The sequence below is a fragment of the Manduca sexta genome, chromosome 9 (genome assembly GCF_014839805.1).
Source record: "Manduca sexta isolate Smith_Timp_Sample1 chromosome 9, JHU_Msex_v1.0, whole genome shotgun sequence".
NCBI classification, from domain to species: Eukaryota; Metazoa; Arthropoda; class Insecta; order Lepidoptera; family Sphingidae; genus Manduca; species Manduca sexta.
The window spans coordinates 2,749,601-2,773,156 of NC_051123.1; the positions used below are offsets into that span (position 1 = coordinate 2,749,601).

At 36.3% G+C, this 23,556-nt stretch overlaps 1 protein-coding gene across 1 annotated transcript in view; it reads right to left on the reverse strand.

The window, feature by feature from the left end:
* LOC115455681 (nucleoredoxin) overlaps positions 1–23,556 on the reverse strand; it is a 56,826-nt gene that overhangs the window by 19,717 nt on the left and 13,553 nt on the right. Inside the window, exons 2-3 of the mRNA XM_030184345.2 lie at positions 6,005–6,238; positions 5,577–5,686 (exon numbers count right to left, since the gene is read on the reverse strand). Coding sequence (XP_030040205.2) covers positions 5,577–5,686; positions 6,005–6,238 — 344 coding nt within the window. The remainder of the gene's footprint in view (positions 1–5,576; positions 5,687–6,004; positions 6,239–23,556) is intronic.

Genomic DNA, 23,556 nt, shown 5'->3' on the forward strand with positions numbered 1-23,556 from the left:
GATCCTCCTCTACCACTAAGAGGGAATAGGCCTTAGTCCACCATGCTGGCCTAGAGCGGGTTAGCAGACTTCATATACCCTCAAATTCTTATAGAAAACATCAGGTATGCGGGTTTCTTCACAAAGTTTTCTTTCATCGCTATAAGAAGCGATAATTCACAGAGAATACAAACATAATTATGGAAAAGTCAAAGGTGTGTGTCCTTGGGTGTTGAATCTACGGATATTCGTCTTGGCAGTCCGTTCTACTCCTAAATAGCTATAGCCACTTTGGCACACATGATAGACAACTAAAATATATCCTAGTTTAACTGACCTGTTATAGCTTTTGGATGACGTCAATGCTAGCCAGTTTTTTGCAAGAGCTTCATAAGGAGGTAGGACTTGTGATGTCATGCGAGTGTTCTGATTTAGTTAGCTATTTATGAGCAGATGTGGCGAGCGACTTGCTCCTCTTTACGTTGGGTTGCATAAAGCAATATTGCAAATATAGTTCTTTAACAAGATTGGTATAATATCACAAACACTTCAAGAATAGCAATTCAGCCCTCAAGTTATTCCAACTGATAATTGTCGCCTTCAGAATCTTCGAGCGTCGTACCGCAATAAAAAAGAATTAGATAGATGCCAGACGAATGCGAAATGAAGCGTACTGGGAGACCGGACGGGGGCCGACCCCCCAAATTTTACATCTTAGAATACATGAATGTGTAATATGAAAAATGTCCACGATGGTTATTGTGGTGAATATTTTATGGATGTATAAGGTTTCACATTTTCATAAATGAATATATTCTAATTATTAGATAAATATGTGTAATGTGAAGGGAAGGAAAACTTATATAGGCATTTATTACTAACATGCTTAAAGATATGCCAATATTGATATAAGAAAGATGTTTCCATGATAATCAACTAGATATACTTTTCAAATAATTAAAACAATACGTGGTATTCATTACTACAAATCGATCATCATGTATGTATTTTGGCAATAGGTTCTGGTTTATTTATAACTTTAGTGTAATTTTGAATCCACGTATTTGTCAGATATCTATAAGAGGGAGGAATATAAAACAACTTTCGTTTATAATAGAATAGAATCGATAATGTATCCCCTATTTGTGAGGAAGGTACCTATACAATTATATTAAAACAGCTGTAGAGCGTGATTTATACAATACAGAAGTGAGAATATTACGAAAAGATCTAATCATGATATTTTTGTTCTCCCTTGTTCGCACTTAAGGCAGATTAAAAGGAGGAAACGAAAATGAATGCTTAAATTAAATGGTGCTGATTTAAAAACGAGAGTTTCATGCAATATTCATGTCTCTCTGGTATCTTATTTCTCTTGCAATTTGGGCTAGTCATTTAGAATTAGAACATTTAAATAAGTAAGGTACAGCTTTAAAAATGAACATTTTAATGATTTCTTATGTTTACGCGAATGTTAGACATTGAAATAAAACTATTTTACGAATTTTGTCGCGTTTTTTTTATTATTTTTCTGCCGACGTTTCGGCAACTTTATGGCATTGTGAACTCATTCAGTGTAGATCGTTCCGTCAACAGCTATAGAAAATTTAAATTTTGTATAATAGTAAAATGTAGGTAGATATTGTAACTTTGATTTTACGGACAGACCTGTAAAACTGCGTGAGAAAATAATAATATTAAACACCGCCATAAAATCCGAAACATTGTCGTATTATTGCTGTGTTAATTAGGCTGAATAAGCACTATTAAAATTCAGCTAACTTAACCTCGTACCTAACGGGGCTACAAACCCAAACGGTATAAACCTAGATTTAACACAGCTTCTGTTAGAAATTCAACCTTTATTTGAACAAACATTTGCGTTCTTTGAACGCTCGGTTAATTCTCACAAGGTATTCTGTATCCGTAATTAATTCCGGCGCATTTGGACCCCCAACTACCATCTGATTACGCGCCAGAATGGTTTTCATTTGCCGTAACGACGTTCTTGCTGGGACACCTAAGTAATGAATATTTTATGTACTGAATCTGAATGCAGTTTTATCATATCTTAAATAAGCAGAATTCTTGTTATGTCCTAGTATCTGTTTCACATTGCTTTTAAATTTTTTTATTACAATGGCGCCATTGAATCTGATTGTAAGTGGAGTAGTGTCTAGATAGATTGTAAACTGACGAGAGATGATGCCTCCCTAGTCGACACAATCTTTCTGAAAATGGAATTTGCATAGGTTGATCCCAGAATGCGACACTATAACGTGGGCCTTTCTGGCAGGTTTTACATCTTGTTTACAGAGCTCACTTTCCGCACAAATTACGTATGACCAGCTGATGAGGTTCAAGTAAATGTCCACTAGTAATAGTTTGTGACTAGTAAACATATCAGTCATAGTATTTTGATTACAATATATTGGGGAGAATAGTTGATGGTAACTTTGTATTGGGTCATCATAAACAATTCTATTTGACGAGTAGTATTTACATAGACTCGTGAAACTGAAACGCTCATAGTTAAGTATTATTCGCGCATGTCAGTAAATAATTCATGTCATTAGGCTTCATACACGGTTTATTCTTCAAAGCGATAATACGGTATTTGACTATGTTTTATATTATTAATTTTTTAACATATAACATTAATTAGTATAATAAAGAAATCCTTCTGTAAAAACTGCATTAAAATTCGATAAGAAATGAGGCATTAATTAATATTTCAAATATTGCTACGTGCAGGAGTGGGGATATCGCTCCATCCTTTTCTTTCGCACGCATCGTAATGCCCGCTGACGTCACACGCAAGTATTTCGTCCCTTTTCTGTTTTTAACCCTCACCCCTACTACCTAATTTCAATGGGTTATAACTTGTCGATTTCAATGATTACTTCTGTTTTGAAATTTATATGACGCGACGTACTACGTATTTTACAAAAGATTTAAATAAAAATTGGTCAAATACCCTATTTAAATGGTGGTAGTTTCTTCACTACTTTTATATCCTGATTTTTCCAGTTGGTGTAATAAAATTATTCACGAAACTTGTAGATATAATTTGGCTTAATTTTTCAGTATTTCTCTGACGTCACCATTTTAGTAAATCCCATCCCGAGTAAAAGTGTAACTAAAACTATTAAGTGTTTATTAATCAGGAAATCAAACCCAGTACATAGTGTTTGGGTAGATACTGTTCCCCGATCTAAGTCCTGAACCCACTACCTTTCAGTCTGCAGATAACTTATATAAAAAACCTTGTATGCCTTTTAGCTCATTGCGCGCACGGAGGACTGTGAGATATGGCACGAGTAAACTTCAAATAGAAGAATTTATAAAAAAATATTTAAGTACAATATTGAAATAAAAGTATTACGGATTTACGGATTTTTCGGTCGATCAACACCGCAGTGACCATGAAAGCTGCAAAGTCTTCGAAACGCCGAGAAAATTATAATATAAAAAACAGCGATAAAATCCGTAAAATAGTTTTATTTCTATGTCTAATTCACGTAAATATAAGAAATCATTATATAGTACAATATGACGAATACATTAAATTCGATGATCAAATTTCGACCACCGGACGACTACTTAATAATACAATAATAAAAACCTTTATTTACCGATCAAATATAGTACAGTTTTAACTTATTTGAAAAGAACCAATTAATGCAAAATTGCTTATTCTTCAGCAATCAGTTGGTTAGGTTGTCCTTCGCCATAGGCCTCCACTAGTTTCTTCCACCCATCTCTATCAGTTAATCTATAAAAATGGCAAATAACTTCATCTGTTTTGTGCTAGGACAATAACGTAATGCAATTTGTTTCCCCGCGCAAGGGATGTTTAATTGGTGACTTTGTTTCCTCGGCGCCATAATTAAACCATTGTTTGGCTGCATTTGTGAATTTATCTTTGTTATTTTGGAAGGAGTTAGGAGTGAAGATTTGTTAGGGTGATTTTTTCTTTATTAATTCTCTTTCTATTGTATCTTGTTGTCTTTTTGGTCGAGTATTCTACGTTTATTTTAAGCCATGGATTAAAGACTCTAGGTTCGAATTCCAGCAATAGTCAGGCAATACTGGGGATTAATCTGACACTATTTGCCCGGGAATGGTTTTGCTAATGGAATGACAATCAAGTAACTTATTTTAAAACAATGCCATATCATTTTAGCATTATCTATGCTTCCAAAAGCGTGTTGCATCAGTCCTACTTTGCTTTTGGGCAAAGATTTTTGCACACGTCATAAGGGGTAAAAGTTGTCGCAAATAGTGTCCTATCCCAATTCATTTTCTATAGTGTATTACATAGTTTTATGCAAACTGCACTGTCAGAGAAGGTTCAGAATAGTCTACTCAGATTAAGAACTAAATAAACCTAATCCCCATTCCTGCTAAAGTAGACGATATAGATTCCAATATTGAGATCAGACGCAATACTCTCCCGTATTACTGCCCTGTAAGCTTTTTATTCAGCTGGAACAATTTCAAACAGTATTACTGACATTATTAACTAATTCTTCCTGTGTGAAGATTATTGTTATTTAAAGTATTATAATTTTTTTCCCAATGTAGAAGTGTAGTGAAGTAACTTCGGAAGTGATAGTAATGTGTGAAGGGATATAGTAGAGAAGTAATGCACACAGTTATTGTTTCACTACAAATAATTATGTTGTGGTTTGTGTACAGTTTCACTGGGGTGTTACTATCAAAAATACGTGAATGTTTTGTGGGGTTGCTGTAGGCGTCAGCGTAGTCTAAACTGATATATAAAGAAAAACAAATCTTTATTTGTAATAGATTTCAAAAACTACTTCACCGATTCAAAATAGTTAGATTTATAGAACATTACCCCTGTGGCATAAACTAGTCTTTATCCTGTAATAGGTGGTAATGCAGGCGAAGCCCCGAACAAAAGGCAGTGTAAAATAAATCGTACACGGTTATCTTGAAATACGGGCGAGGAAACAAATGTCGAACAAAAAGGTATAAGAAAAGTTTAGGGTTTTATTTGACTAGCTCGGAGCTAAGGGTATTTACCTACGAATTTAGGTGGGTGTTGGACAATACGTGTATGTGGTTATACCCGTATGTTCCTTTTAAACCGCAATGGATTGTATAGGGTTGGAAATAAGGCGTAATTTGATGTGTAGGACAAATTGTTTCGTTAAAGATGAATTCGTTATTGATCGTCAATTTGGACAGTGTGTTTCATGATTTGCAGTGTCAGTATACCAATATTTTTCATAACACAACTTAACCTTTCATTACGTAATTAGAGATATGAGTACACCCAGCTATCAACATAGTGGGGTCAAATCAAAATTTTTGATTCTGGGGAAGGCGGCAAAGCGGAAATTTTTATATGTAGCAGGGCAGCTACATCCTGTACCGCCTTGATACTCCCATGATTTGAAACGGACAAAATTAAGACAAAGAAATAATACTATGAATCCAAATTAATATCACATTACGATATGACTGTATACAAAAACACGTAGCTACAGGACGTTTAAGTAAAATTTCTTGCATGTTATATAATTTCACGTGTTATTAGATGCGTTCATACAAACCAGGATTCTTACCTGTCACTGGAGACGAGGATGAGCTGCGTGCTCGCGTACTTGGAGCGGCGCTTGCGCACGGCAGACAGCGCCGTGCACAGGCTCGGCGCGAACGCACGACATGGTGGGCACTGGGGGCAAATAAGCTCTTATTATATCTGGTGAACCGCAGTAACAACAAAATAATTTGGAAAACAAACTAGATAGTGTATTGTATGGTAAATAGGGATTCAAAGGGGGTTGGAAGGGGAACGTATTTTGAGACGGAAGAGTAATCTGGCAGTTATCTTAAAAGATTTAACTCCAGGAAAACGTCCATGATTTGAGAATATGGGTACTATTTATTATGAACTATGACTTGAATTCATAGATTTTCCGCATCAAAAACAACAAAATTCGTATCACTTTATTGGGACATTGTTAGTAGTATCTGACTTCCATATACTTACCCAATGCGCCGCGAAATAGAACACTCTGAGGGCATCAACAGGCAAGTCCTCGTACCTCCTCGCCTCACCCTCTCCTTGAAGCTCCACGCCCCTCAGCACCTCTTGCAACGGAGGCGCGGGCCAGGGGAACCTCTCTCCAAGCGGGTCGTCCAGGAGAGCATCCCTCACATGCCGTCCTCTGATCACTAAGGTCGGCACTCCTACTGCTATGCTGTATTTTTGGGTTAGACGCCGCTGGAAAGAAGAATTGAAGGTAAGTAATGAAAGTAATCATATTACTATAATATAGTAATAAGTAGATTTTGCTCGCAGCTTCACCCGCGTGAAGGAGTATTCCGGGAATACTTTATATTTCCTGGGATAGCAAGTAGCCTATATCCTTCCCAGGATCTTAAATTATCTCCACAACAAATTTTATAAAAATCCATTCAGTTAATTTTGAGAAAATCAATAACATACAGACAGAAATGGGGACTTGGTTTTATAATATGTATAGATAGATATACGTAAATGAATGTAGTTGATCTAACAGAAACAATAGGAACGGAATGATGCGAATGTCGTATAGTGGGGGTAATTAATCTCAACGTTCTGGATGAAATGTACTTGAATGTAATGATTGGTAATTAATTCAATGCATGAACTAGGTTTTATCTACTGAACATAATGATTCAATTAATTATATTTTAACAGAACTTACTGATTAATATTTAACTACATTTGGTTTTGTATCAATCTAGATTATTAAAACCTCATCTATCAATATTGTAATCTAATACTTATATCTGTCGCTTTAGTACGATCGTCTTTACAAGTAGCAACAGAAAAACCGTCTATTAATTTAATAAGCAATTTACTACAAACCAATTTAGATAAGACCGCGTAAATACAAACAAAAGCCTAATAAAAGGGGGACGTGGATCGCACGTGGTTTGTCTATTCTGCACCATGCTGTGCCGGTACAGGACGCGATGGGAATAATAATGGGGATATTAGCTTCCTGCCCACACCTGCCATGATCAAATTAAATGATAAATAACATGATACAGTAATCAATTTAGTAAACCAACTGCCGTAATTATGTGGTTAGTTTAGCTTAGTTGAAGCAACTCTTAGGGTTAATAAATCTATCGCATCTTTGAGTAGAATATGAAGTAGACATTTGCGTAAGCCAGGTTAGTTTCTATCTTTTAATTATAATTTTAATATATTATTTTAGTACAAAAGGATCAAATGTTATTATTTCTAATATTATAATACTATTATCAATTGTATTATTAAAAAAAACATTTATAGATCAAGAAAAATGTTCTTACTTCGCTAATCTATAGTTAGTTAAAACACAAATTAACTCGATCAGCTGTAAGTCAAAAACCGCCATCTTGCCTCTTAATAAGATTTAAACTAGGAAACCGGTGATGTTTTTGACAGCTATTTAAGCAATTCTTAATCACCTCTTAACGTTAATAAAGTTTATAAGTACCTGTTAATTTATTGAATTATTTAATAAACGCTTAAGTTGTCATCTAAGAGCTCGCTCTTAGCTAAGTCGACGTTGTTTTATAAACAAAACTCAGCGGTCAAAAAAAATTTTTTATTGCTTTGAATGACGAAACGAGCTTGTCTTTCGCCTGATGGTAAGCAATGCGACCGCCCATAATTAGCAGAAACACCATCCAACACCTTGAATTACAAAGTATTGTTTGGTATTCCACTGCGCTTACCATCGTGAGACATGAGATGTTAAGTCTTATTATGTCCAGTTACACTGGCTACAATGTCTTTCCAACCGGAATAGAACATTGACTACACTACTGCTGCTTAACGGCAGAAAAAGACATTGCGGTAGTACCTACTCAGGCGACCCTCACTATGAGAGACCTACCACCAGTAAGTGTGTGTTCACCAGTGTTTTTGATATCTGTTAATTGGCTAGGCCCTTAAGATACTGACTTTAATTTGAGTGTCTTAACTGATATCGCACTTGATTAATACTACCCTCAAATTCTTTGTAAAAAATTGAAAATGAAATAATGACAGCTGTAGCCCTTTTGTATCTACCTCTTTATATTAAAAATCATGAGCGAAGGTCGCGAGGTTTTTGCCGTGTGTTACCTCATCGGAATCTGATTTATCCGCTTTGTATTCGAGTCAGGCATTTGAGATATCTTTTACAATGGAGGGCCACATGCTGTGGGTTTTCTGAAAGTTTAGTTTTATTTTTGGATTGCTTGATAGCGGCTGGTAGTACCTTACTAATAAAAGACCTTTATCATAAACCATAATATAAATAACTGTGGACTTCACGCTACTGGGAATTATTTTTAAAATGCACACGGCATAGTGACCTCATGCACCCAATGTTAAGAGGAGTAGGGGCCAGATAATGTCGCCTGAGGAGAGATCACTAGCCTTCGCTAGTCGTTACAATTATGCCGGCCTGTTTGGAACCGAATATACGCCGGCTGAACCCGGAACTCGACACTCGTGAACCACTATGGCGGGTTTTATACCTTGTGTACAGTGGTCGCTATTCGGGTGAATACAAATATCCTACCACCAGAAAAAGGCCAACCGGACGTTAGTTAACCCTCATATGTCTTCTAGATATAATAGTAGGATTCACCAGCATGATTGAATTTTACATTAAACTTATTTTATCCTTTCACTGGGTGTCAAGTCCTACTGTAGTCCTATGAAGAAAGGTATAATTTTGACATTCGTCGAGGGACGTAAGGCCTCTATTTCAACATAATATTTAGCTTATGGTTTACTAAACAAGCAGCAGTGTGTAGTCACTGTTGTGTTCCGGTTTGAAGGACATTGTAGCCAGTGTAACTAATAGACATGATGAGACTAACATCTCGTGTCTCAGGATGGCAAGCGTAGTGGAATACCAAACAATACATTGTAATTCAAGGTGTTGGATGGAGTTTCTGCTGTTTATGGGAGGTCGTATCGCTTACCATCAGGCGAACGGCAAGCTCTTCTCTTCATACAGAGCAATAAAAAAAAAAAACTAAGATATGTTGAATTGAAAAGTAAACGGCAAAACTATAGTATTAACTCGTAAGTAGCGTACAATTCGCCCTCTAACTTTGTATTGGGTTGTTCAATTTGTGTAACAACTAACAGTTAAGATTAAGGAGTCCTAAACTATTCCGGTTGAGTGAGCAGGACTCGACACGGTCTACTGACCACCCTACTGCCATTACCTTGTACATAAACCAACCCTTACTGACAGGGTTGCTAGCAGATGGTAGTTTTACCGGTAATACCAACGAAAAGTTTATGGGAGGGATATTGTTTTAATTAAATTATAATAGAAATAACACAAACACACATTAGTCCTTGACCCCCCAAGGAGAAGGGGAAGGTGCAACCAAAGCACCCAAATTTTGCCTGTGTGTTTCGTTTCATGATGTGATAGAAGGCGAAACTACCGTCATGTAAAGTATATAGCATCACGCCATGACCAATAGGAGCGAAGCATCAAGTATCATTGTATATATTTTCCTCGACACAGAGCAATGGAAATACAAATCGTACATTTGCATGCGAGTCCTCGGCATGGAGTTTCCGTGAGTCAAAAAGTCAATACACTAAGCGGATAATAGTATTTTCAGTTAACACAAGTTCAAAATTTTATTTAAATGTAATTCCCGCCTAAAAGTAGACAAAGGTATAAACAAACTAAAATTACCGGTAAAATGATAGAACCTGGCAACCCTGCCATAACACCAGGCGCAGTAAACATGACTTTTTTCAATTTGTACCCGTTGAAAATACATTTTCTCAATTCGTTTTTTAATTGAAAGTCAACACGGCCCTTTGATCCGTTAGTTGCGGATTTGATTACATTACACGTATTTTTAATGAACATTGGCCAGTATGAACTATAAAATTACGTGTTTAAAAATGAATGCTTTAAATTGTGTGAGGTATTTTTTTTAAATATAAATTGTAATGCTAACTATTATAATATTTATGGCCATTCATATAGGTTTGTAGATTTCGATATATCTAATGTAATTTAGAAACTATGTCGTTTACATTGGAGCTTGAAATTTAATTGAAAATAATGCGAAATCTTTGGATTAATCTACATTATCCGAATTAAGAATTAAGCAAAACTACAATTCCTCATTGATCAGATAAAATTCCATATTCAAATTTCAATTCGATATTCAAAATTTGATTCAGTGTTACCAACATTTATTAAATTACACAGCAGTTAATTTATATCCCATATTTTCATAAAATATTCACATTTTAATATTGATAATGGTATTGTGCTGAAGCGTGTTGCTAGTCACGTCGGTACATCTTTGGGCGTGCTTTTAGCGTGATTGCTGCGTGTTTATCAGGCATCGCGTCACCGACTCCGATGCGCATTTCATTTTTCATTCAAAAGGGCAGCAGGAGGCTGGAATATAGGCTAATGACGACAGACACGTAATCAGACTGCTTTGGAAATGACCCACTGGATCGAATATGTCGTGGTTTAGATACAGATGGGGTAAAAAAAACAATTTGTACTTACAATTAACAATTGAGCTTTGTGAATAGTAAATACCTCCTAGTTCACTATTTATTCTATAAATAAAAAATACCTTAATTATTAGGTAATCACGGGACAGGTGAAAATGAAAGAAACTGATAACTCACAAGATTTAAATTACAATAATTAGATTTAGAAATAACAAGATTGGCTAGCAGACATGGAGAACGCAAATATCGGGGTTGGGGTTACAAAAAAAAAAGTAACGGGCGAGAAACAAGATTCCCCTAACTACCCCAACACACCGCTACTACAAGCGTTACTGCTGACAGAAGAATAAACAAGAAAGTTATGAATCGGAACTAACCTCAGCGTAAACTAACTGAGCCACTAACCCTCAGTGCGACACGGTGAGGTTAAAAATAACCGACAAGTGCGGTGGCACCATGGTTTCCGTCCGCTCGTCAGCTATTTATAAGGCGATAATTATCACACAAACTGTGTGGTAAGCGAAATAACACGGATTTAGGGTGGTTTTGGGGGGTCATTTGAAGCGATAGGAAGAGGTGCCAATAGTGCACTTACAGTTCACCAATATTTTGACGCTATGGGTTACGGAATGAAGGTGTCAGTATCGCTATAATGGTACAAAATGTTATTTCAAGCAACTTTTGTTCTTTTTTTTACTTGTTCAGCTCAAAAAATATGTATGTTTCGGCTTGGATGTGAATAGGGCATTCAGTGGACTTACTAATTATATAACGATAATATATCCAATTAAAGTAATCCTTTCTGTCACAAGAATAATCATTATAGAATAGCAAGCTTCCTGCCGGGGGCATCGACTCCCACTGTCCTTCCTAAATCCGCGCCATCGTTTCGGTTTTGTTAACATTTCGTGGTATATTAACATCGGTTCGGTCACGCTCTGGTAAATCACGTGATTGCATGGGAAAAACTCGGTTCTCAGGTTAAATTAGGAACCGTTCAAGTACCCAGACAATATTACCGATGATTTAAAATGGTGGTCAATAAGAGATTATGAGTCCTTAGACAGAATTATCCCCTGTTTCGTGGTAAGTATGTAGGTTATGTAAACCTTCTTAGTTCTGGGTGAATGGTTATTGGCTAGCCGCCATTTTCAAGAAACAGTCATGCTTTTTTCGATCTGTCTCAAAAATAGACCAATCAGAACAAAGGGTTTTTGACATGTTTTCAAATGAGTTACTTTGATTGGTTCATTCTCGTCGGATTGAAGATTGAGATTACGATGGTTTATTGATAACTGCTGTATATCGGCCTTCTTACTAGCTATATTAGGTTAATTTTATAAATAACTAGTTGACCCGAAAGAAGTTGTCCCCTCTTAACTATGAATTTGCAGCGCGCATTCTGTCAATCGCTGACAGTTATTTCAAACATTTGACAGTTATTCTATAAAATTAATATTTTCGTTAAGCTTTCTTAAATTTTAAAATTTTCTGCGCATTTTTTTTTCTTTCATAAGAACCTTCTCCTGACAATAACAAACACAACAATAAAAAAAAATTGTGAAATCGGTGCAGCCATTCACGCGTGATGGCGTGACCAAGGGAAATAGGGATTCATTTTTATATATATAGATAATTAGTTCCATAATACTCTTACATACATAAATTAAAAGATAAAGACCCAATAATTTTGTTATTTTATCAAACACTAATGTTTTGTAATTTGCACGTTCCGTTATATCGATAAGTTTTGCGCTGAGCAGTAAATCATTGAAATGTAGCGTTCCGATATCAACTCTGAATAAACTTTTCCGTATCTAATAAGACGTATGTTCCGAAGTTATGAAGGAACAGACTTTTTATGTTAGTTTTACTTATATTTGGACTAGCTTTTGCGTGGCTTCGCTCGCGTGAAACAGTTTTTCCGGGATAAAAGTCCTGCTATATATTTTTCCGGGATAAGAAGTAGCCTATATCCATCCCAAGCTCTCAAACTATGCCTATACTAAATTGTATGAAAATCGTTCAGTAGTTTTTGAGTTTATCGCGTCCACAGACAGACTCGGAACTTTATTCACACTTTATATAAGTAACGAATTGAGCAAATTATAGGATGAAGACTTTGGTAAGAGCTTACCTTTATACCGTATAAAAAGCCGATATTTACAAAATACAGGTGACATACAATAAATGACATTGTATATTGCACCTAACCCAGTAAGTATAGCTGCTTGTTCTTGTTTTGAGAGTATAGCACAGAAAATTGCCAAGGTACAAATACTATATTCAGATATTACGTCACATATTACTAGTCTAGGTTCGTCGCGACTACGCCCGTCTAAAAGTTTGCAATTAGTATAAAGAAAGGCTTTAACAGCAGTGAACAATAATGTAGCTACCTATAAATGCAATAGTTTTTTTTTTAAATATTTGTATATTTTCTGGTTGTGTACTTAACTGTTTTTGAAGATCTATGTAATTTTTAAAATTAGACTTTTCTGCAGTTTAGTGTACCTACTAAGTACGCTGTGCCTACATATAAAAGGTTACAAACACATCAATCATTCTTTATGAATAGTACAAAGGTATAATTATATTATTTAAATCCAGTAATATAGACCAAAGAAAAGGAATCAAGGCTTCACTTCTAAAGACAATTTGTTCAGCATGTGCATGAATTTCTTTTACATTTTGCTTAGCATTACCCAGACGAACACGTTTTAAAAACTTAGAATTTATAGCGTAACTAACTCCTGCTAACAATAGAACGTAACACAATAACCTAGCTACATATAGCTACTTTCCACCCCACTAGCCGTAAATACAGCTCTCCAGCACAAAACCGGCGCTAAAGCCCGCGTTGAATGCGGTGTAAATGTCTACAGAGGGCCTGCAGAGGGCCCGAAGGGCTCGGAGGGCAGGGCTAGGGCCCGAGGGTCGTGGAGTGCGTCGAGTGCACTCCGGGAGACGTCAACCCGCATAGTGTCGACTGTAAGTTTCGTTTTGCATTTCTGTTGATATTGCGGAATAGGTTTTTGAAATATAGGTTTTGAGAGATGTGCAGTTGCTCGCTTGATGGTGAGGTTATGAATAAGAAGTCCACATTGTCCACTCAGTTAAAAGTAGGCCATTAACTGCGCTCATCGTATGATATAAAGTGTTTCATAATGATTAGTCCAAGTTTCGAATTGTTTACCATCACAACGGAACACACTTTACGCCAAGTGTGTTCCGTTGTGATGGCGGGCGAGCCTATCGCTATATTGGGCACAATTTCCACACTCCGGGCTGATAGTGAGCAGAAAACCCCAAATACCGCTTTGCCCGACCCGATTCGAACCTGAGACCTCAGAGCAGTGGTCGTAAAGCACACGCAATTTGATTACACTACTGAGGCAGTCAACATATATAGCCCTAGATTCTAAGGCTTAGAATAACATAGCTTTTGCACCGACATCTCAAAAGTCCCACAAAGTTATCACTCTGCTTGGAGGCATTATTAAATAATTTCGTAGTGCCTATCTATATGGCCAATATTTTTTTGACAATTGAAAAATCAATCCCTAATGAAATTTGGTAGAAAGAATTAGTCTTAGAAAAACATAACATGTTATAAATTTCATTTTATAACTAAAAAGTGTAAAGGCACTTTTGTTACGATGTACACTTTTACACAAGGGTAGTTGCAAGAAAAGAGTATCAACTTATAGGATATATTACTATCGATACGTTCAATATTTAGTAATTTAACAATACATTTTAATTGTGTTTAGAGATCAATTCTTGGAAATGAGCCGTGCCTACAATGCTGAATGATATTGTTATCAATAGACATGATATGCATTGACCACGTTCATAGAATTCTCTGTTACCAGTACTTTAAAATTCGATAGCTCATTTAATATTATAGACATAGGAAATGGGAATTTATTGGAATTACTTAATGACGAAAGGGTTGGTAGAGCTGTGAGATACAGTGTTTATTATTGTTAAATTCATTTTGAACTAATGAAAATTCGAAGATCTAAAACCTCCTCCCCGGCCTATCTATACTGATATAAAGTTAAAGACTTTGTTTGTTTGCACGCGCTAATCTTAGGAATTACTAGCCCGATTTTGATTTTTTTTCACTAATAGGAAACTACATTACTTCTGAGTACTATAGGTTACTTTTTATCAAGGAAGAATTTAGTCACGCGGTCAGAGCCGCAGGCAAAAGCTAATAAAGAACTAAAAGATTTTTAAATTAATGAAACATGTAGACATGTGGTTTCGATTGGATGGTCCGTTGATTTCAAATTACTGCTAAACTAGATAATTCCCAACATGAACAACACAGCATCTAGCGCTATTTTGTGGTGTACCACAATATAGGCCATTGAATAAGTTTAAGTCAGGGTTAGCTAGGTCAAACATGCTTTCTTGTTGGTGGTAGGATATATTTTATATTCACCCGGATAACGATCACCGTGCACAAGGTGTTAAAACCCACCGTAGTGGCCCATGTAAGTGTGTCGCGTTCTGAGATCAGCCTGTGTATATCCTGTTCCAACAGGCCGGCATAATTGCGCCGACTATCGAGGGGTAATCATCTGTTAACAGTCGACATTCTACTGGACCCCACTCCACTTACCATCAGGTGTTGTGGGATCAATTTGCCGTGCACGGACAAAAACAACTTACCTTATGTAGGCATATGTTTTTATAAATTCCACCCCTATGAGGAAAGGGGTGGCTAAGATATTTCTTCTTGGATAAGTTAATTAGGGTGGGAGGGTAAACTGAGAAAGGATACTATAAAAATATACTGAGGTTAGGCGAGGGCGGATAATTCAAGCAGAAGACACGACCAAATAAGTAAAAAAGTGCTACAAGGTGTTTCAGGCGAGAACATAATTACCAATCGATAATTTGTACTTTCTAGTGGGAGTAAGCCATATTATCGTAACAGTTACACATAACAGGTATGAATAAATAACAAACGATAACTGTTACGAAGTAAATTAAAAAACAGTTCCAGTCCCACATGGCGAAAACTTCATATACGGAAATGACATTTTCATAAGGAAGAAAGAGATGTCATTTGTTACTAGTGACATACTGTTACAGTCCATTGAATTCTGTGTTGATTTTGTCACAAGTTTCTCTTGTAAATGCGACATTCCTAAGAAAAAGATAACATAATATATTTCTAATAACTGCCTGTTAATTATTTGCTACAAACAAAATGGTAACAAGTTTAAATGGTCACTATATAATAAAAAGTAACAATTTAATATTTGATACTGTTATTTCAATGTAACTGGAACAGTTGTAACAAGTATCTGATTTCGGTTGTTATGACTCATGCCTAGCTTTGGAGTCCTGTACCAACAAGGAAAGGAACCATGTTTTTAGCCGGCCATCTAACAACGATAGGACTCTATGTTCTCTACCATAACTATTAGTAGGAAGCTGGAATATCGGAAGCATAATTTATGTTATCAACTTTCGGTGGACATCTTTAGAATATCATTTTACATAGACATTATGTTTATTACTTTCGATTCAAAATAACAGTTTGACATTCGCCATTGAGTAACACTGTTCAATAATTCCATTCGGTATTCTTATTTTCAAAGCTAAAACTATCGTATCTGTTTATTATTTGTAGGTATATAGCTGGAACGTCCTCTCTGTTCTGTATTCTTTGTGATCTGAGACACGTCGATGTGCACAATAGCATTTGTCTGGCGCGACTGCTGTCTGGGCTTGCTCGGTCACGCGGAACTTTCCATGTAACGTGCCGGGCCAGGGCAGGGGAGGAACGAGTCGTGCCTAATCCGAGCAGTGACCATAAACAATCTATATCTGTGTTCTGTGGGTAGGAATTTGTCGTTTGTTTGAATTAAATCATTGTGTTACCTTTGCTTCCCTCTACGCTTTATTGTCTGTATTTGCGATATCTAGGAAGAGACCATTAGCCAAGAGCCGCTTGTAAAGAGTGTAAACCCACCCAGGGTTCCGATTTTTTTAGTTGGATTTTGAGAGTTTATTGTGGGACATATTACTCGAGGTATCTTGGAGTCAGCATTATTTGTGATATCATCATAAGTTACAGGATGTTTATTGCTGGACATATTATTAAAGGATTCCACGCAGACCTATTAAAAGACTTATTAATTTGATGTATGTTTAGATATTTTGTGTTCCTTGCATTGCTTGGACTTCTATCTGACACTGCTCGGATGGTGTGTTCGTTTCTATTCTTCCGAGATAGATATTTGAAAATATTTATACAACGTATAAAAGTTTTGCATAAGTATTTTATTTCTACAAACTTAAAGGAAGCAGTCAAGAAAATTCGCAAGAAAATGTATTTACGTATTCTCAACTTTTTCTACTAGAAGACTAAGTAGGGCTTACGGGATAGGTACAAATTAGTGATAGGTAGTACAAAAAAAAAAACAGGTTTATCGTCACCTTCCTCTCATACGAAAGATTACCAAGTACCAATATTATGACTAAATACATACATAACCTCATTTATGAAGTTGTTTATAATTGAATGTGAAATTTGAAAAAACACACAAGATCTTAAATAGAACATTTATATCTAGCTCAATGTACACTCACCTACAAATGTATATTTTGATAGGATTGTGTTCTGTATTATTTATTTATTGTAAAATTTACAAACAAATAACATCAGTATAGGTTAAACACAAGATATAGCGCTATGCTAAATACAAATCTTCGCCAATAAAGTTGTTTAATATACTTTGTAGTTCATATATTTGGTTTTTATCGTATACATTTGAGGCTGACTTTATTTCCACTATCTCTAAAAGGTGTAAGGAACTGTTACAAAAAGTCTCCCCTACACGTGTCATTGCTCCCCCCCTACATTAAGGAGGGTGGAGCAGACTTAAGGCGATGTAAGACGCCCGCATGGCTTCCTCGGGCTTACAACTTTTGATAAGACGGAGACTTGGAGCCCATGCAACGAAACGGGAGAGGTGTCCACTTTATTTAGAAAAGGCCCTTAACAGTGAAAATGACAATATTTTTACCCGACTTCAAAAAATGAGGAGGTTCTCAATTTGCAATTTTAATGACTAATGTTTAATTTTTATTAGGCACCGACTCCAAAACTGGTTATCAATATATAGATAATGTAAAACTATTTTTTACTTTTTAATAGTTTTTGAAGGCGGTTTAATTTTTTATTAAATTGGCACGGGTAAGTGACCCTTCTTTTCTTTTTTTGAACACAGGGAAGTCTACGGATTTTCGCCGGACTCGCCGGTATAAACCATCTTACCGACTAAAACCTCGCCATTCGACTCTCTCTTCCTAATATCGAAGGTCAAGGGGTGCGCAAGTGCAGGTGCTAAGTGGAGAAGTCCAGATACAGACTGACGAGGTTGACTGACCAGTCGACACAATTATCCGGCCTGTTTCAAACCGAATATACACAGCCGTTGAAGCGGCGATAGCCTAGTTGGATGCAGAACGGACTGCCGCGACAAATGTCCATAGGTTCAAAACCCAAGGGTACACACCTCTAACTTTTATAAAAATTATGTGTGTATTCTTTGTGAATTTTCTCTTGCTCTAACGGTGAAGGAAAACATTGTGAGGAAGACTGCATACCTGAGAAATTCTCCATAGGAATTTTGAGGGTGTATGAAGTCTACGTAATCCGTATTAGGCCAGCGTGGTGGACTAAGGTCTCCTTTCAGTAGTAGAGGAGGCCCGTGCCCGACCGTGGGACAGTATTATAATACAGGGCTGATATAATATATACACAGGCTGTAGCAAGACCGCGACACATTTACGTGGGCCATTATGGCGGGTTTAAACACCTTGTGTACGGTTTCTATCTGGATGGATCCAAGAATCCTACCACCAGCTTTATCTCTGGACGGATTACTTAAACCAGGTGTAATGGAGTCACTCTACCCCTATAAAGAAAAGCCAAACACTTTTTGGCCACTTTTTTTCACACAAGGATTTTTGTTGTTTGTTTTCTTTGAGTTATAATAAGTACCCTTAGTGTACAGAGCGAAACGTAATGAACGCGTAGGTTGTACACTAATAAAGGTTCTTTGTGACTATTCTTAGCTGGAAAAAGAAAGTTCTATTCACAAGAACTGTTTTATGATTATCTAGTGGTTGTTCACGGCTTCGGTCGCGTGAAATGCCTTTGTCTTTCTTTAAAAAACACGGCGCCATTGCTACGAACGTCAGCGCTATTTAATAAAAAATCTGATTAAAAATTCAATTATTTTCCACGGGAGCATATTATTGCATAAAAGTAGCCTATGTGTTAATCCAGGATATGGTCTACTTCTTTGTCAAATCTCAATTAAATCCGTCCAGGTGTTTCTGCGTTTACTTCTAACAAACATTCAAATATTTTAAAAACTTTCGCATTTATATTAGAAAGAAAAGAGACTAGTATGATTAAGGAATATGTTATATCAAAATGTAATTAAGTTCACTATTATGTTAGTTGTTTCAAATTTTAAATTATAATACTTAATAAAAACAGAAAATTTATAATAAGTTCACAGAAAATATAAGTAAACTGCAATGTTTAGTGATTCAGCGAAATACATAGCTGATGGGTTTAATAATAACGCCCGTGATGATGAATTATTAGATCATTGTTAGTCTTTTGTCAGCGTTCTAAAAATGTATATAAAAAATCAGTATCAAGATGAATTATTTTTAGTAAACGTAATATATTCAGTTTGAAACGTTGATTCCTCTCTAAAATCAGAAGCTCCGTTTTATCTGTCCCATTTCCTGCACAGATAAGTATTCTCTGAATAAAACATTCGTTCTCCTTGTATGATACTTTAAATTACTTTCGTACACTCGTTTGCTTTTTCGTGTAATTAAGAGCACTTTTTGAGTAACTACAACTTAATATTTTACAGTAGTTTTTAACTGAGTATGTTTGTGTAGTGGGTTGACTATGATATAATGGAGCGCTGTCGTGGTGTGCACAAAATGATGAATTTTAATAAAGATAAATGAACAACAAATTACACATTCCTATTTGATTGTTGTGCTATGCACGTGATGAATAATAAAGATAAGTGAATAAAAAAGAAATATACCAGCCCTTTATAAATATACTGCCCACTCTTGAGCACTGGCCTTTACTACTGAGAGGGTTTAGGCCTATGTCCACCACGCTTGCCTAGTGCTGACTTCTCATACCTTCTAAGTTCCTATGGAGAATTTCGTAGAGGTATATTTTGCCACACTATTTTTTTCTTTTTAATAAACAATATCGTAATTTCAAAACGTCAGATGCATTGCGTTTTGAACCTGCGAACCTTCGTCTCAGCAGTCCATTCCAACTAGGGTTTCAAATACTTTAATCACACATTACTATTTAGTATATAGTTTATAGTGTGCTTAAAACATTCAGAGTCACGTTTGTAAAGCACCAAGACATGAAACATTCGCAAGCAGTAATGAGGCATAATGCAGTATGCGGGCGGGAACGCTTACGTGCACGGCCCGCTCAAAAATGCAGACGTCGGTAATCGGTGCCGCCTCGTGTGACGTCGCGATGATTAGTGACGTGGGGGCGTTGTGGGAAATGTCTGGGCATTACAGACGCCTTTCTACAAATTATTGCTAAGAAAAAACAAAAATGTATGAGAATGACATGTCAAAGCGAACGAATAGATAAGAGACTAGAGAGATAATACAATAGAACGTTTGTAATTCGTTTGAAACCTCTGGATGAATTGATAACAATAATATCTAGAGGCCCAACGCACCGATCACTTCCTTTATCCTAATTATATTGCTTTAAAGCTGGCAATACAACTAATTATTTGTCTGGTGGTCTACGCTATAAAAAAATATATATATTTTCATTATTTTCGTTGTAAGTGATAGTCCGTCTTGTTAAGTAATAGGCACTAAAGCATTGAATTGCAAGCATTGTTATATTCTGGTCTGAAAAATATAGCCACGACTTACCTAATTTCCAATCCCCAAAGCGTCATAACAGTATTTCTAACAAATCGCCTTATTTGTGTTGATTGCCGAGGGACTCGTCAATATCGACTCTCCACTTACCATCAGGTGTAGTAAAGTCTATTGCTCAACCCGTGTAGTAACAAAATAATATCGTACCAGGCAGTTTGTAGAACAACTTATTGTAGAAACTGCAAGCAGCACGCGGTCCGCAGTTTGCTTGGATACAAGTCGAATGTTCCCGACGTTGTGCAAAACAAAACACTACGCAAGTTTAATGCTCCGCGCCAGTTCCATAGTGCGCTTCAAGAACTGCTTGGATTTTAATTTAATTATTTACTTTCAATTTGAATAAGTGAACGTCCAGTTGTCGAGATTCCCATACATAATATTTATTTTACTACACTCCTTTATATACATTTTTATTTAACTAAATATCACTGGTCCATGCGCGCAATGTGCTTAAAAGGGAGTACACGGTTTTCTCTTCACGTATTAATATATAGATATTATAACAATACAGGTTTCTTAAACCTAATATTAGAAATATGAAAGTTTTTGGATGTTTGATGGTAAATCTCGCATAAACTGTTGAATAGTTTTGGATGAAACGCAAACAAATGAAGATCTGGATTAATACAGATTATTTAAAACAAAACTATTATTCGGATCGCGGTTTTTACATTAAGTATAACTTTTTCCCGACGTTTCGAAGACTGCAGCCTTCGTGGTCACGGGGCGGACTGAGGTGTTGGTCATCCGAAAATTCAAAGTTACATTATCTACCTACATTTTACAATTATACAACTTGTTTTTTAAATTTAGTTGTTGACGGTCCGATCTACGCAGTATGATCTCACAGTAGTTTGAAGTCTGAGAGATTACATTTGAATTTAGTAATCCAAAGTTCTGGATGGCGTTACATCTGTTTATAGGCGAGCAGTTTACTCGTCTCGTCATTCAAAAGTATAAAATGTTCAGCCATTCTCCAGATGGATACAAAGCAAGTAACAATACCTAGTCCATTTGTGCATTAAAGCCACCTAATCAGTCATCTCATCACAATTAACAAAGGGTAGGAAGTGTATGGAGTGGAAGCACAAAGAAAAACGCCCCGCGCACGCGACAGCCTATCATGCAATCAATGCAAACAGTTATGCAGTGCTGTCCAGTATGTATGTTCCTGCAGTAGGGTTGCTGCTTCAAATAGAATGTACATTTGACACCAATTTATTTATAAGTTAATTATTTTTATTTCTGACACTTTTGTTCACAATAAGTGATAATAATTCATAATTACTTATGGAATTGTTAAAAAACAAACTATGTAAGGTGTATGTTTTGTTAGCTGTTCAAATAAATAAATAAATAAATAAGTGTAACGACGAATTTCATTTTAGGCATAGCAATTCTCTAAAGCATCTGCGCGAGATCGAGAATTTAGTTATAGACGTTTGGATGTTGATTCCCCTTCAAAAAGAGGAATTTTTGTATTCGACTTGTATGGATGTACTATGTCCGTGGTTATTTCAAAAACGACTAATGCGATTTGGGTGGGGTGTTTGTTTTTAAATATTTTTTTTAGCGACGGTTTTACCATTAACTATATAATATATTTAAGTAAGAAGGGCCGGGCGAATTTAGACCGTCGTCCTCGACGAAATAAGGACATTATGCTACTTTAGGTGTCAACCCTACTCGCGCTCCGACAGCGCGGGACAAGAGCCCAGGTGAGGCACAATGCGCAGACAATGGAAGCTGCGTCCGGCTCCACGGCTCGTTTACCAGCTGCGCGGTGCGTGGCCAGCAGAGACCAGTGTGTTTACGTCTTATTTATCTATGATATCAGATATAACTAGTAATTTCAATGCGAAAGTTTGTGAGGATGGATGTATGTATGTTTGTTCCTCTTTCACGAAAAAACTACAGAACGGATTTTGATGAATCTTTGTAGTAATATTGGTAATAACACATAGGCTATAATTTATAATGATTTTGTGTAATTTGGTCATAATATAACGATACATATCAAGTAAGTCGGAAAAAAAGTTATGCCCGAAAACTTCTTCACGCGGGCGAAGCCGCGAGCAATAGCTAGTCAGATATACGAGTAATCACGTATAAGTAGTAATTCTAGAATACCAAGACTTTAGACAAGATACTTTTCTACAATAATAAACGCTAAAAACAAAAAAATGTATGGAAATGACATGTTCTATCGATGAATTTTTAGAAAGGCGTCGTGTCTTATGTCCCTGTATTGTGTTTTTCTGTGTGTGGGCAGGAATCTTTTTTCCTATTGTTAGGATTTAGGCCTGTACTCCACCACAGACCTAGAGCGGCTTGGCAGACTTCACACTTCGAAATACTTCCTACATATTTTTCAGGTGTGTATGTTTCAAGATGTTAATTCCTTCATCGTTAAAAGGACCTTTAATTGTCATAAACCAAGTAAAATCGAAAAGTCGGAGACCTGTGATTTAGGTCTTAAACCAGTGATGGTCGAAATTTAAAGGATAAAGTCATAATGCAATAACAACATAGCATACCTGTGCATTGAAATTGCACACAGTGAAGTTTCATAGAGATGGTACAACGCGTGGACAATGGATGCTTTGTCCAGTCACGGGTCGTTTGCCAAAACTGTTTTGCAGGACGTACAACGGGCATTACGAAAGAGAAAGCATGTTTGTCTTGAGATTGTTAAATATAATTAAGTAACGGTGCTGCCAGACGTTCTACTACACACAGATTTCTACATTAATAGTATTTTTCAAGCCTATAATTTCTTTTCTTTACTTAATAGATAAACGAGCAAGCGGTCCGCCTTATGGTAAGCAACATCCACCGCCCTCGGACTTTGCAATGCTAGAGGCACACCATGCATTTGTCTACAGGGAGGTGAGCACTCTTTTCAAAGTCACGTTCGTATTGTTTATCAAATATCGCTTGTTTTAAGGTGAAGAATATCAGAAAACTACATAAGAATTTAAAGATATGTGAAGTCTACTAACCAGCAATAGATGTTTCTTTTACGGTGAAGAACATCGGAAAGCTACATAAGAATTTCTAGG